Raw genomic sequence first — 14704 nt, 5'->3', positions numbered from 1 at the left:
TATTCCTTTTCATATTTCAATATCATTTCTAGATAACCACCAACCACATAAAGAAATATAAGGGACCTATACATTTCTTTATCGCACATAAGAGATTAAACCATCATTAATGTTGAGCACATTTGAGACAACATGGTCATGGTAACGCTACTTCAACTTTTAATTTGTGAATTGAAACACTAAGGTAGTGAAATAACAAGACGAATCCATTGGAATGTGAAAATTAAAAGTAAAACAATCCTAACCAAAACCTGCTTGTATGGAGCACTTATCATTTCAGAAGTCAAAACAACTTCTTTCTTAACCAAGTTCTTCGCTGAAACAACAACAACATACCTTGTGTATTCCCACAAAGTGAATACCCTGGGTAGAGTGTACGCAGTCCATACCTCTACCTCAGAGATGAGGAAGAGAGGTGGTTTCCGATAGACCCATGGCTCAACACAAAAACAATCGTATTGGAATACAAGACACAATAGATAGTAACAAAACAATAGACAGTAACAGAACAAACTACCACAAAATAATACTACAATTGATCGATCTACCTGAAACACCCGACATAAACAAAACTCCACGAACAAGAAACTACTAGTACGGGAAACAAGACAAAGCACTCCTACCTACAAGTTCTTTGTTGAAAAAATCTATAAATATTTTTAATTTTTTAGATTCGGTTTTGATTCAGAAAGTAGGGCATATAACATTCGATGAAGGATGTTATACATCTTGGGACTGCTGTGATAACTTCCAGCAATTTTAAATTCCGCCTTATCCATATACTAGGTGTCATATGGGCGATCAGGCTGAATTTGAGTTGGTCAAAATGACCTCGAGGGAATAAATGGACCAAAAAACAGGTCCCCAACCCACTCAATCCTTCCTGAGTTTTAAATTCTTTGTTTGTTTTCTTATTTGTCAAAGTACATAATAAAACTTTTTTCCTTGTATTACAGCTATATATAACATATCAAATAAAACATGTCTTTTTAAAAATATTTAGACAAAGTTAGTCATGGATCAATTTGGGTTGTATATCAGCCCAGTTTTTTAATGGGTTGAATCAAGCGTGTCAAAATGGGCTGAATTAATAAAATAAGTGGGTCATTAACCCACCTAAACCTGAGCAGGTTGGGTGGTTCATGATTTTATGGGCTGATTTTTCCTACCCCTACCATATATGTTTGTATTCATTGTCTTATAAGCAACATTAGTCCAATTTGGTTTACAGGATTTGCTAGGTGTTAATTACTTTTTGAAAATCCTATAGCGATTGTTACTAGTATTGTTTTAAGCTTATTGTTAGTCTGCTTGTAGCACCTTCTATATAATTTTATGTTACTTTCTCCAAAAAAAAAAAAAAAAAAACCTTCTATATAATTTTACGTCTAAGGTATATTATTCAGGTTTCCTCTTTTTAAGGTTCGTGTTCATCACTTATTTTCAGCATTCTAAATGGGATGAATCAAGTGGGTCAAAATGGATTAAAATAATAAAACAAGTGGGGTGGGTCGGGTCATGATTTTAGGGGCTGATTTTGTCACACCTCCCATATACTTTTGTATTCATTGTTTTATATGCAACATTAGTCCTTTGCTGGGTGTTAATTACTTTTTGAAAATCCTATAGTGACTGTTAATAGTATGATTTTAAGTGTATTGTTAGTCTGCTGACAGCACCTTCTATATAATTTTATATGCCTAAGGTATATTATTGAGGTTTCCTCTTTTTGTGGTTCTTGTTCATCACTTACTTCCAGCCTACTTTCAGTTCTCGCGTCAATTTTGTCTCCATTTTGTAGTTCTTGTTCAATTGTTTTCCAGTTCTTTTTTCAATTCTTTCGATAGTTCTTGTGCATATAGTTTTTAGTTTCTTGTTCAATTCAGCCATGTTTCTAAATCTTCTTTAGTTTCTTGTCTTTAGTTCTACCGTTCTTGTCTTATTAGTTATCCTCGCCTTTCAATTTTTGCTCGCTTGCGCTTTGATTCCTGCTTACTGATTCTGGCCTTCAGATTCTTATTTGTTCATTAGTATTGATTCTTGCTCATTTTAGTGTAAACCCTCGATTAGTTTTTATTTCTTCAATGGCTTAGAGACTAGTGGTAGACTAGGATCATGTTCTTGGTCGGGGGCGGGGGCAAGGGTCGGGTGGTAAGTGGATTAAGGGAGCTTCGAGGCTGAGAGTAGGGTATTTGGAATATAGGGACTTCAATAGGGAAGTCCAAAAAGCTAGAGAAGATCTCAAGAAAGGAGGATCAATATACCTTACATCTAGGAGACCAAATGAGTAGGTACTAAGGTGGGAGATCAAACATTCGCAAAGTTCCAAAGCAAACTATTTATTTCTCTCCTACCTAGGAGCAAATAATGTTTGGTTGTTCTAACTAAAAGACCTAAAAATTTGACATAGTAACTACTCCAAATGTAATTCAGATAAATCAAGTAATGAATGTTGAAGGACAATAGAAAACCATAATTAAGATAGGATTAAAGAAAAAAAGAGTTCATTTATTTGATTAATTAAATTGACATACTCTTTCTTTGTTATGATCATGGTGTCCAAGCCAGCTTTCCATACCTCGACTAAATCTATGGGATTCTAGCCACCCCCCACCAGCAACAGGTACCATATACTCTGACATGCATTTATCCTCTTTTAAAGGTTATTCATAGTTAGCGACACTAAATTACCTTTGGTTGGATATTAATAAATGGTCTAGAGTTTAAGATTTGAATAAATTTACTTTTAAACTTCGCGAACGATCCATATTTTCCCTTGAATTTACAAATGGTCTAGATTTACCCTCTATGTTGTTGTCGTTAGCCTAAAAGGGAAAAATTAGCCATTTTAGCAACTAACAGAGGGTAATTTTGCTCTAAATCATATACTTCTTCCGTTTCAAAAGAATGACCTATTTTCCTTTTTAGCCCGTTAAAAAAATGACTCTTCCCTTTTTTTGGCAACACCTAAATTCCAAATTTCCACAGTGCATATTTAAGACCACAAGATTAAAGGGTGTTTTGGTGCATTTGACGTAACTTTAATTTGAGACCACACAATTCAAAAGTTTCATTATTTTCTTAAGGCATAATACATAAGCATGCCCTTTAACTTGGCTTTAGTTCACATCTATGACCTTCAACTTTGGATGTGCACAAGCAGGCACTTAAACTTGTATCAAGTTGAACAAATAGACACATGTGTCCTATGTGGCATAATACACTCGGACGCCATGTAGGGCATGAATTAGCCACGTAGGATGCCACATAAGACGCATGTATGTACTTATTCAACTTTATACAAGTTTAAGTGCCTACGTGCACATCCAAAGTTGGAGGGCATAGATGAAAGTTGAAGCCAAGTGAAAGGGCACATATATTATGTATTATGTCTTTTCTTAAACATCGCCCCAAGTCAAAATAGGTCATTATTTTTTAAACAAAGAAAGTAATATAGGGACAAAGTCCAAATATGCCCCTGAACCATATGATCTGGAGCAAATTTACATTCATATATACCTTTTTCGACACACGAACCTCAAATACCCTTATTCAAAATATTTTCTTCTTTTTTTGTTATAAATAAAGCCACACATGTAAAAAAATTAAATCACCCCACTTCTCTAATTATGATTTAATTTTCTACATTTGGCTTTATTTAGAACAAATAAATTAGGAAAAAATTATAAATAAGGGTATTTGAGCTTCACCTGTCGCAAAAGAGTATATATGAGTCATTTGTATAGCGATAGGAATAGATATGTCATGTTTTAACAGAGGACAAATTTTCTCTAAATAATATAAGTTAAGGGGTATATTTAGCCCTTTTCCCCGTCTATATTCTTAATTATAATTTCCTAAACAGTTGTCTCCTTATTATGTAATATCATACCGGTAACTTACCCACACTTGTTGTTCACATCAAACCATACTGATTTGTTATGTTAAGTCATAGATTAAGGTGAGAATGTGCATTAATTAACTATGGTTTAATGATTTAATGATATGAGTGTAAATGAAGACATATGTCATGTTTTCATTGGGTTGGTTTATACACGGGTTTAGAGTAAGTTTTTACCGTACCATATATTTGACGTATTAAACTTTTAGAAACATAATTCATCAATCAACCATCCAAGGAATAACAAATACTTCCCCAATTTCAAAGAAAAATGGAAGCGAAGTTCCACCCCATATATTGGGAAGTTTTAAAAGGATAATCTGGGGATAGAAAACACTTAACTCTTAAATGGTAATTCATTGAGATTTTATTAGCCAGTATAGATAAGAACATCCTATTATAGAATAGATAAGAACATCCTATTATCCCTAATCTTTTCTTTTTTAATGATCAACGAAATTCTATTCATAACATCAACCAGTATAAAAAAATAATTTCAAAAACCCAGCAGATTCCTTAATTATCTTATTCCGATGAAAATCAGGGCAAGCTTTTCACATACTAGTATTCTTAGAACTCTCATTAGAACCTACAGATATAGGAATATCATGTTAACATTGACAAATGACCTTGGAGACATATTTGATAAAGGTGAAGACATGCTTTATCGGTAATCATTTTAAATTATATAAGTTACATCTCCCTTGTTGCAAAAGTTTCACTACTAACATCTTCCGAGGGAAAGTTTGTTGTGCCTGGCTATGGATGGCCAAAGCAAAACAAAAGACAATAAAACCAGCTATCCAAATCTTTGAATAAATTATTCCACAAAAAATCAGAGTAAAAGAAGGATATAATCAATACAGGAAATAGACAGCAAGATGAAAGTGATCCTAATGATCAGGTCTCATATACAATGTAAAGCAGAAGCAACTAGCCAGACAAAGCCAGTGTAGTGGTGATTATGATTCTACGAATGCTTAATGTAAATTGTGATAATCTAGCATTGAGTAACAAAGTTGTTTTAAGTGTGTGAAGCTGCATTTGTTTTTATTAAGATTAAAAAGTCCTAATCTGAATAATTGAGATCATGTCTAAAGATCTAAACACTGAATGATTACGTTTTGTTTTTAAACATCTGAATGTAAATAATTTATTTGAAATAAATATGCAATTCAAATTTAAAAACTAATTAAATATTATATAAAAAAATACTAACTTGAACAACAATTTTATTATTAATTAAGTGGTAAATTGAAATATATATATATATATATATATAAAATCCTAATGATCAACCTCTTTCACCTAGATTTTAATAATTCAGTGTCATTCTTTAACCTTTAACTTACAATTCTAATAATTATAATTTTCCAGGAATTGAAACATGGTTCGAACACTAAAATATTACAGTATATCAGCAAATTAGTCATTTTCCTTTACTATTAATATTGTACTATGCCATAACAGACAGATATTATAGACTCCAGTGGATAAATTTTTCCATTCCTTGATATAAGAAACATCAAACAGTGTAAGTATGCTCTCCACATGAAAATATAAGAGATTAGAGGTAGAGCAAATTTTCTGAAATAACAAAGAGTCCTTCTATTCACAAACTTGCTTTGGACTTTGAAAGTACATGACAAGCACTATGTGATATCATCCCTCCTTCACCTACAGTGGTCGATTTATAAAAAAGTTGAAATCTTACCAGTTTAAGAGGAGTTTGAGTAGTCGATATTTGGAGAAAGAGAGGTAGAGGTGATACTTGAGAAAGAAAGGAAGAGCAGGGCTGATTTTATGGAGAAGAGAGGACGAACACACTGAGTTATGGAGAAGCGACAAAATAAGCTAATTTTTTGTGTAGAAAACAACTTGGAACTTTTTCCATAAATAAATTACCACACTTAAAAAAGTCTGAATAGTGATAACACTCCTTCCTGGATCTAACTGAATCAGACTCTTCCAAACCCATTAAGAGGCTTTTTAAAAAAAAAAATTAAAAAATGCACTTAATGGGCTAAAGTCTGAACCATTCAGATTTAGACCCCTATTAAGTGCAAACAAACGGGACCTGAATTTGTTTGAGGTTCTTAATTGCTTGGAAGGTTTGAAATGTACTCCATTATTTCTTATTTTGTTTGATAGGATATACTTTTTTTCATCTTTCTTTTGCCAGATCAATTAAACTTCCATAATACGAGAATGAAGAAAGTGCTGAAAATTGTATTTCCAAAATCACAATTCTGTACAGCCCAAAGAATATGTATCACTTATCAGACGTAAAATATTCAGACAAAGCCTAATGAAACACTCCTATCTCTATGAGCTTTACCCACTTTTCTTGATGTACTTCCCATAATATAAAGAGTTTATTTACTTACAATAAAGATAAGACGCAAAAAAATTCACGGACCTTGAGATAGACCAAATAATATAATACATCTCTCTGGAAAACAAGTCGTGTTTGTGAAAATTTTGCATATGGTATCTAATCAACAAGCAACAAACCTGAACCATCTCTACAAGCGACGACTCTAGAGTCTCCCACATTTGCAACAAGCAATCTATCACCTAAAAGAACAGCAGTTGATGCTGTTGAACCAGCATCTTTTTGCTGGCCTTTTTCTTCATTAAGATAATCAGCATCAGTCTGCTTAAATGCTTCAACTGCAATCAAGAGCTTTTCCCATTAAATGATACAAAAGATAAAAAATAGGATAAAATTAGAAATTATATAGAGATCTTCTCTGGTTCATACCTATAGCTGACTTCGTATCTTTGATAAAATCAGGATGACTACTCAAATTCTTAAAGAGGTTGTTCTTTAGGTATTCTGCTGTTCTTGAACCACCATGACCTAATGCCAAGCAGAATATAAAGGGATAAACAATCATCTCGTTCGCAAAAGAATTTCCTGCCTACAACCAATCAAATGACATTTACACAAGAATTACACTCTGAAAGTAGAAAATGCACATCCTGCTAAGTTCCTATCATATGCTGGAAGAGCTCAGGCTCATTAAGAGTGTCATTTTTTCAATGCAGACATCCTACACACATATATTTTCACTCCCTAAGATCACACAAACAATAGAGCAAATATGTAAAAGATTTCTGTGGACTGGAAAAGCTGAAATTTCTATGAAGGCACCATGGCATGGGAAGCTCCGTCAACCTCAGCCAGCTGAAGGCTTGAACTTTATCAACATCATGATCTAGAATAGAGCTGCAATATGTAAACTCTAATGGAATATTTGCAAGAAGGGGACTCTTATGGAATATTTGAAAAAAGGAGGACAACCTATGGGAAAAATGGATTTACATCTACTATGGAAAAGCGAGAGCTATTTGGAAAATTGAACCAAAACAGGCACTAGGATTTAGGAAGATACTCAAATCCAGGAAATATATTGAAGAAGTTGGTTGCACAACGACTGGATAGCACATCTATTCAAGCAATGTCAAAAAATTACAAAAAAGCACCATCCAAAAAGTAGACTCGAACAGATTGGTATGTATGTAATGTAACAACTGGGGTTCTCCTAAATGGATATTTATACTAAAACTGGAAATACTAGAGGTTGGCTACTAAAGACAGCCTTGCAAAGTGGGAAAGAATGTTAGGCTCCAATCTCATCCAGCACTAGCTAATCGATGTCCTGCAACTTCTAGTGTATGGCTGAAACTGTCACATTGACAAATATCATGAAGGGATGCTATGGAATGGCAAGAGGAGATAAGGTGGGTAACTATTGTAAAGAAAAGAGTAGCCAAGCCGAAATCTTTAAGACGTAATAGGCTGCAGCAGTATACTATGTATGGAAAGAAAGGAATCACAGGTTCTAGAACAAAAGAAGAATAACAGCAGCAATAGTGTACAGATTGTACAAGAATTCTTCTTCAGAGCAAGCTTGAGGCCCAACTTAGCTAGGATATTGCAAGATCTAATTCCAAACTACTATCCTTAATGTACAAGCAATGGGTAGTAGCCCTAAGTACGGAGTTGGTGATGAGAAGTAGCTTAGCAAAAGATTGGGGCATGCATGTCCAACCTGGAATGTTTTCTTTTCTTATTTGAGCAATAATTTTCCCATTGGTAGTAATGTAACTTTAATTACCAAAAAAAAATGTCATTCTGACAAGATATGCAAGAAACACCAGGAAATACCATCAAAAACACCAAAAAATGCCACCATTTGACCATCAACTTCTGATATGCTTGTCTCATAGTAGTCCTCCATGGAGGCTCGTTTCCCCTTAAAAGTAGCATATCCATAGCTAAATTTAGCATTTTTGTTTCCAGTCAGAAAGCTTCAAGAAAAGAAAAAGAAATCAGTTAGTTTCTCATAAAGTTCATTAACGTGACCAAAATTACATTATTTAGTAATTATTTCTCACATTTAGTATTTTTATTGTTTCTTTGTGAGAATTAATTTTATGGATTATGCTTAATATTATATTTCGATGTGTAAGATTAAAATGGTATGAAGATGAAGAGATTTGGAGCCAAAACGAATTAAAGATTGAAAATTATAGAAGAAAATCAGGCAAGCAGCTTAATGGATTAAATTTATTAAAATATTATAAAGTACAGTTGTCTATTGCAATTCAAGGTTTGCCAAGAACTTGGCACGTGGCAGCAAAGTGATGGGTGGCAGCAATAGAGACAATTTATGCTCCTTAAACAGATTGTCACCGCAATATTAGTGTGACACGGAGCCTGTGCTCCGCGTTCTTGGTGCGTCACAGAGGAGGCTATGTTCCGGATTCAATTCTTCTCAATCCTTTTTGGACTCAGTTATTTTATTTGAGACTTTTTCCTACACTTGAAAATATTAAATAAAATTAATTTCTACACAACTGTTGACCTAGAGAAAGTTAGGAGACATCGTGAATGCCGGAGAATATTGGTTACATCTTCTCTTCTCCGTTATTATTTATTTTTATGTTATTTAGTTGGATGATTTGTTGTAATTTCTCCATGTCTATGTGGAGTTAAACTTCTCTTTCTAGGATTATGGTAGCTAACAACGTGATTGTTTAGTTATTACTTAATTCGATTTATTTGATTATCATCATAGTGGTTCTTATATTCTTTTGCTTACTATTTTAATGCTTAGCTACCATTAAAATAAGTTTATATTCTTATTGTGAACTCGGAAGGAGAGTCGACAAGATAGAATGGAGAATATAGAGTGCAAGATCTTTACTTTAGTTAAATAAAGAATTGATTTGTGGCTATGATAGGAATATACTTGGACCACTTTACTTGGCTACAAAACGGAAAGATATATAAATGCATTTGGATTGGGTTATTACATCCCTGCTCAACGATGTCATTGTGAGGTCAATCGGAATAGACGACTAGAGGTTCGGAAGACTAAGATCATATAATCAACCCGTGAATCGATAACTAGATAATCAATAAGTTGATGGAATTGATACTCGACATGATTGTTAGCAAATCCACAATCCTAGATCGATTTATTCATTGATTGCATAAAATCTGCTCTTCATCTTGGTTAATTTAGGTTATTTTCTTTTTATTTATTTTTAGTTTAATTAATACATAAATTCATCCCTAAGATCTACCTCAACATAACTTAAGAAATGAGTAGGATTACATTAACTGCTTCCCCTCGGTATGAAGATACAGTCGTATTGAAAATAAAAAGATCTGGACGAAAGAAATGTATTTATCAGCCTGAATTGGGATGAATATCCACATCCAAAACCAGGCTAAAATTCAAGACCTAACCCACCCAATTACCTGCTCTTTAAGCTACACAAGGTACCACAGTAGAGTATATTTTGCAGATTTCATACCATATGGGTAAGCTGAAAAACTTCAGCGTCACATAGAACAAAGGTGACCAAAAGGCAGAGCCAAAATTTTTTGTTTATTGGTTATGAATCACTTTTTTTCATTTACCGGGTTATGGATTATTTGAGTGAGAATATAGGAGGAAAATATTATTGAAATGTTGTTTCTACATTATTACACTGAGACCTTATTTACAAACACTACATTTCAATTCCAATTCTTTTTCAAGTAGAATTCTATATACTATTCCTACTCATATTCTAACACTCACCTCAAGTTGAAGCATACATGATACAAGACATATGTACCAAGCTTGTTACGAATGCAATTAATCCCAGGATCAGTGAGGGACTTGGTAAAGATATATGGAAAAAAAATGGTAAGGACTGCTCTGGACGTATGGGAGACCTCAATTGAAAAGGAACAAACTAAAATATTTGGTCAGAAAAGTAGTAAACATCACCCAAAAGTCTATCTATTCTATCGCCGAAAAATTGCCGAAAATTGGTATAAAATATCTGGGTCATCTTGAAATCAAGAGAAGAGTAGATCTTGAACAAAAGAATCACCGAAAAAACAGGTTGGAACATGCTCAAGCGTCAGATTATTAGATTTGATGGTTGAAATGTGGCTACAACCTGAGAAAAATTTATATGGGTAGGTTCAAAATGATGATACGACCCCACTGAGAAAGAGAAATTGTATGGGTAGGGTTGGAATGATGGCACGACCCTACTAGAAAACATAAATATATGGTAGGGCCGGAATAATGGCACGACCCTACTGAAAAGGAGAAATTACATGGGTAGGGTCGGAATGACGGCACGACCCAACCTAAATCAGATCTGAGGAGTCATTGAAAGACGCATGGAATTACTCATATCAAATCTGAGGAGTCATCGAAAAGACACACGGTGCTATGTAACTCAGATATGAGAAAATAATCCAAAAATATGCACGATACTACGCAAATTAAACCTGAGAAGTAGTCCAGAGAAATGCACAATGCTATGCAAATCAGATATGAGAAAGTAATTACCGGAAAAATACATGGTGCTATGCAAATCAGATATGAAAAAGTAATCACCGGAAAGATGCATAGTGCGATGTAAATTAAATATGAGAAGCCACTGAAAGAAGCAAGGTGGCCCAACTTTTGCTAACATGATCACTGACCAGACCGACAGCATATGTGGGTAATTGTCGTCCGCCGACAGTGAAAGCTCTTTGATTCTCTTCCAAGATCGAAGAGGCTCTGATGCCATGTGAGAATATAGGAGAAAAACATTATTGAATTATTGTTTCTACATTATGAAATTGAGACCCTATTTATAGACATTCCAATCCTTTTCCAAGTAGGATTGTATTTACTATTTCTATTTCTACACATATTAAATGAAATTTTTTACACATACCAGGTTTAAGCTAAAGTTATCGGTTCCGCCGCACCGAGGGTCTTCATATAATTGTAAGATTATAATGTTAGAAGAGCCCCTAAACCCTTCCATCAAGCCATTGATCCATTTTCTACGTGCTTCTACCTACTTTAGTTTGTCCTTATTCACTTCAGTATCAATTAGTGTGACATTTCGAAAGTTAATGGTGGAGTTATTTTATGAAACAGAAAAAAGATTTAATGCAAATATATGATTTGCCATCCGAAGGTTGGAAATTCTTAATTAGACCCTTTTAGGCATATATGGAGATTTTCAGTAGAAGAACAGGTCACGTATTGGAAGGTGGAAGGTGATGCTGGTGATATATGACATCAGTCGTTATGGTTGGTTCACTAAAAACCTCCTTACAAAATGTGTTTTTGAAGAGGGATAATGAAATGAAAAAAAAAAAACGAACTCTTTTGAGCTAAGTTGTGCGGACTCTTCACTATCGATGACGCACCCATGTCGGAAAAATTACTCTAATTATGGAGAATCCGACATGAACCCGTTAACATTAACATTTTTTAAGAGTCCGAGCAACATATCTTTTGTGTTCATTGGTTCCTAGGTTTGAAGTGGAAATAGAACATATTTCTCGCTTCGTGTATGGTGTGGTGATAATACCTTGAATGAAATTCAACACCTAATTCTCATTTGCCAACAAGCTGGCCTGGACACCACCCATAATTAGTCAAAAAATAAATCCTAACCTATTCTCATTTGATAAAAACATGAGGGCACAATAGCTAAGGTTTTAAGGATGAGTTGTGGCCAATCAGAAGAATTGATCCTAATGAGACTATGTGATATGGAACTACTTTTGATATGGAAAAAGCTCATAAGTTTTTCTCTGTTACGACTTGTTACCACTTGCTTAGTTAGGAAATCATAATCTCGTGTGAAAATCTCCTACTGAAGGCGCCACAAGAAGAGATATTCGTCACATGGTGCACTGCATGGGGAACCTCTCGTAATGGTAGATAATTTAAGGAGTAAATGCATCATCATAAATATTTTTTATCAGGATCATGCGTCACTATGTGTACGAAACATGGGGAGGATGTGGGTCATTTCTTGCTACATCTTTGGAACTCAGGTCTTTGATTATTGTAACTTTCAACATCTAATAAGTACTTCCTGAAATAGTTGTAGGAACATTGGAAAGATAGAGGCTTGAACAAAGTGAGTGTGAAGAAAAAGAAATATGGATGTCTGACTGCTCTTTTTGCAATTTGGTATTTCCTTATTCCAGGAGGGTACAGAGACCATTGCTGAGGGCTCTCTCTACTGCTTTTATATTTGGTGAGATAGGGACTCCAGTGCAGCGGTAAGAAAAAGTCAGTCAGTGACTCAGTGGATGACACACTGAGATAGGGATGGGGTAGTCCATATATTGAGGATCCTTTTCAGTTCTCGGTGTCTGTTAGTTCACAGATTTTTGGAATTTTTCGTCCGACTTTATTCTGTACCAAACTTGGTGGGTCCATGTGAAACTTTGTTCTAGCATTTCAGGGTCACAAAACAGGAATTCAGGATTTTTTGAGCCCCATATCGAGCTTAGAAATCCGGTCTTTTCCATTAAAAAAGAAAAATTTTAGTCTTACAGCCCGTCATGCAAGCTAGCAAAGCCAGCAGAAATAGAAAATTGTGATTGTTGGCTAGATGTTTGGGGTGCCCCCTTTATATGCTCATCTCACACGTTTGTAAATACTACCCATTTTGTATATCAAAGAACACTTCGGGAAAAAAATTGTAAGAAAACCTAATAAATATAGCAACTTTACACAATGATTTCGAGTAGAAATAGCAACTGCGGACTGTCATTCTCATTTCTAACACTACAAGAAAGAATCAAATTAATCACAAACTCATGAATACATAAACAGTACACCATAATGTAGTAGGAAAAACGGAGTGCTAGTAATCATTTCTGGAACCATAAGCAAACTGAAAATCACAATGACTAATTTACAACTAACGGCGAATAAATTCAGCATAAAGCAATAAAATTAAGGAAATATAGCAATAATGCAGTTACCTAATACCGCCGCCGCTAAATAGAGAATTGGGATCAATAGAAGGAATTGTGACAGTTGTTGATGACGGCGTCTGTTTCATCTGCGGCAGAGACGGCGGCTGCGGCGCAGTGGGCTCTATCGGTGGTTGCAGTGACGGTGACGGTGACTGTACCGGCGCCGGCGTAGGTTTCTCCATGGACGGAGAAGGTTCTGGAAGATCACGATCGGATTGTTCCTTGTTAACGTTCATCGCAGTCGCCGCATTCAGTTTTTTTAACTTTTGCGAATAAGAGGATCAAATTATTGGATGATCTTTTTTTTTATATTTTTTTTGGGAATCGAATTATGGATTAGTTACCTTTTTTGCCCCTAATCCTAACTGTTTTTCTCAGTACTCCTTTCGTTTTACTTTCCTTTTCTGCGTATATTAACGGAAAAAGAAGCTGCGATAAATTAGTTGTTAGATTCTGCACCACAAATACAGTTAAATTAATGTCCTTGGATCATGACATTTATTAAACTGATGATGATTATACATATAGTTTAATTATGTACAGCAATAATAACATATTTAAAAAAAATTCTCAAATGAAATTTGGCTATTTAAAATGAATTCTCTAATGAAATTTGACGAGAATAAAGAGATGATTTTTGAATATAACTAAATTATGTAAAGTAATAAATTGATTAGTTATAAAAATATGTGGATTCTTTTATTAATAAGTAAAGAATGCTTCGATAAATCTAATATGATTGAATTATATATAATCATCAATTTAATATTTCACGTTACATTTATTAAACTTTCTGCATTCTGATAAATCCAACTTAATCTTTCTTGCAAATGTTGTCCATCATTTAGATACAGTAATTTATTAAAATTAAATTAACTTTAGCTTTATTTGAGCTATATAATTGAATGTGATTTTTTTTTCTCGTAACTAATTAATTGTATTAATCACTAAGGGCTTATTTGTTTGCGCTAATAAAGGTCTGGATCTAAATGTTTCATACTTTAGATTATTAAGTACATTTGTTTTTTTATTAAGATTTTAGCTCTTAATAAGTCTTAATCATTTATGGAGCAAGTTTGAATATCATTAAGAGGTATTCTTGTGTTGGATAATATTCAATGTCACTTTATCCAAAATCACCAATCACTACTACTAACCACCTCTTCCACCACCGCCATTGTCAACCGCCACCGTCAATCACCACCACCACCAACCACTTCCACCATCACAGTCACCACTGACAACCAATATCGTTACCAATCACTATTATCAGCCGCTACAAGATCTACCATCTCCATTATTTTAATTATATCCACCCGCTACGCTGCCAACGCCACCAATTCCAACACCGCCACCGCTGCCACCGCCGCAATGCTAACACCATTCCAACGCCACCACCATCATGAACCACTACCGACCAATCCTACTACCAACCAACTTATCTGTCACAATTAGTATCACCGCTAACTACCACTAATACATCATCAATCTCCACATATTCT

General features: G+C 34.4%; 1 protein-coding gene across 1 annotated transcript in view; it reads right to left on the bottom strand.

Annotated features, from left to right (window-relative positions):
* Positions 1-13698, bottom strand: part of LOC107867741 (probable protein phosphatase 2C 11) — a 31429-nt gene extending 17731 nt beyond the window's left edge. The window contains exons 1-4 of the mRNA XM_016714125.2: positions 13209-13698; positions 8076-8218; positions 6666-6764; positions 6416-6574 (exon numbers count right to left, since the gene is read on the bottom strand). Of these exons, the coding sequence (XP_016569611.1) occupies positions 6416-6574; positions 6666-6764; positions 8076-8218; positions 13209-13438 (631 nt within the window). The 5' untranslated portion in view covers positions 13439-13698. The remainder of the gene's footprint in view (positions 1-6415; positions 6575-6665; positions 6765-8075; positions 8219-13208) is intronic.
* Between the last annotated feature and the right edge of the window lie 1006 nt (positions 13699-14704).

Source organism: Capsicum annuum, chromosome 4 (assembly GCF_002878395.1).
Source record: "Capsicum annuum cultivar UCD-10X-F1 chromosome 4, UCD10Xv1.1, whole genome shotgun sequence".
Lineage (NCBI taxonomy): Eukaryota > Viridiplantae > Streptophyta > Magnoliopsida > Solanales > Solanaceae > Capsicum > Capsicum annuum.
Note: the sequence above shows the minus strand (reverse complement) of the source record. Positions and strands in the feature narration are given on the sequence as shown.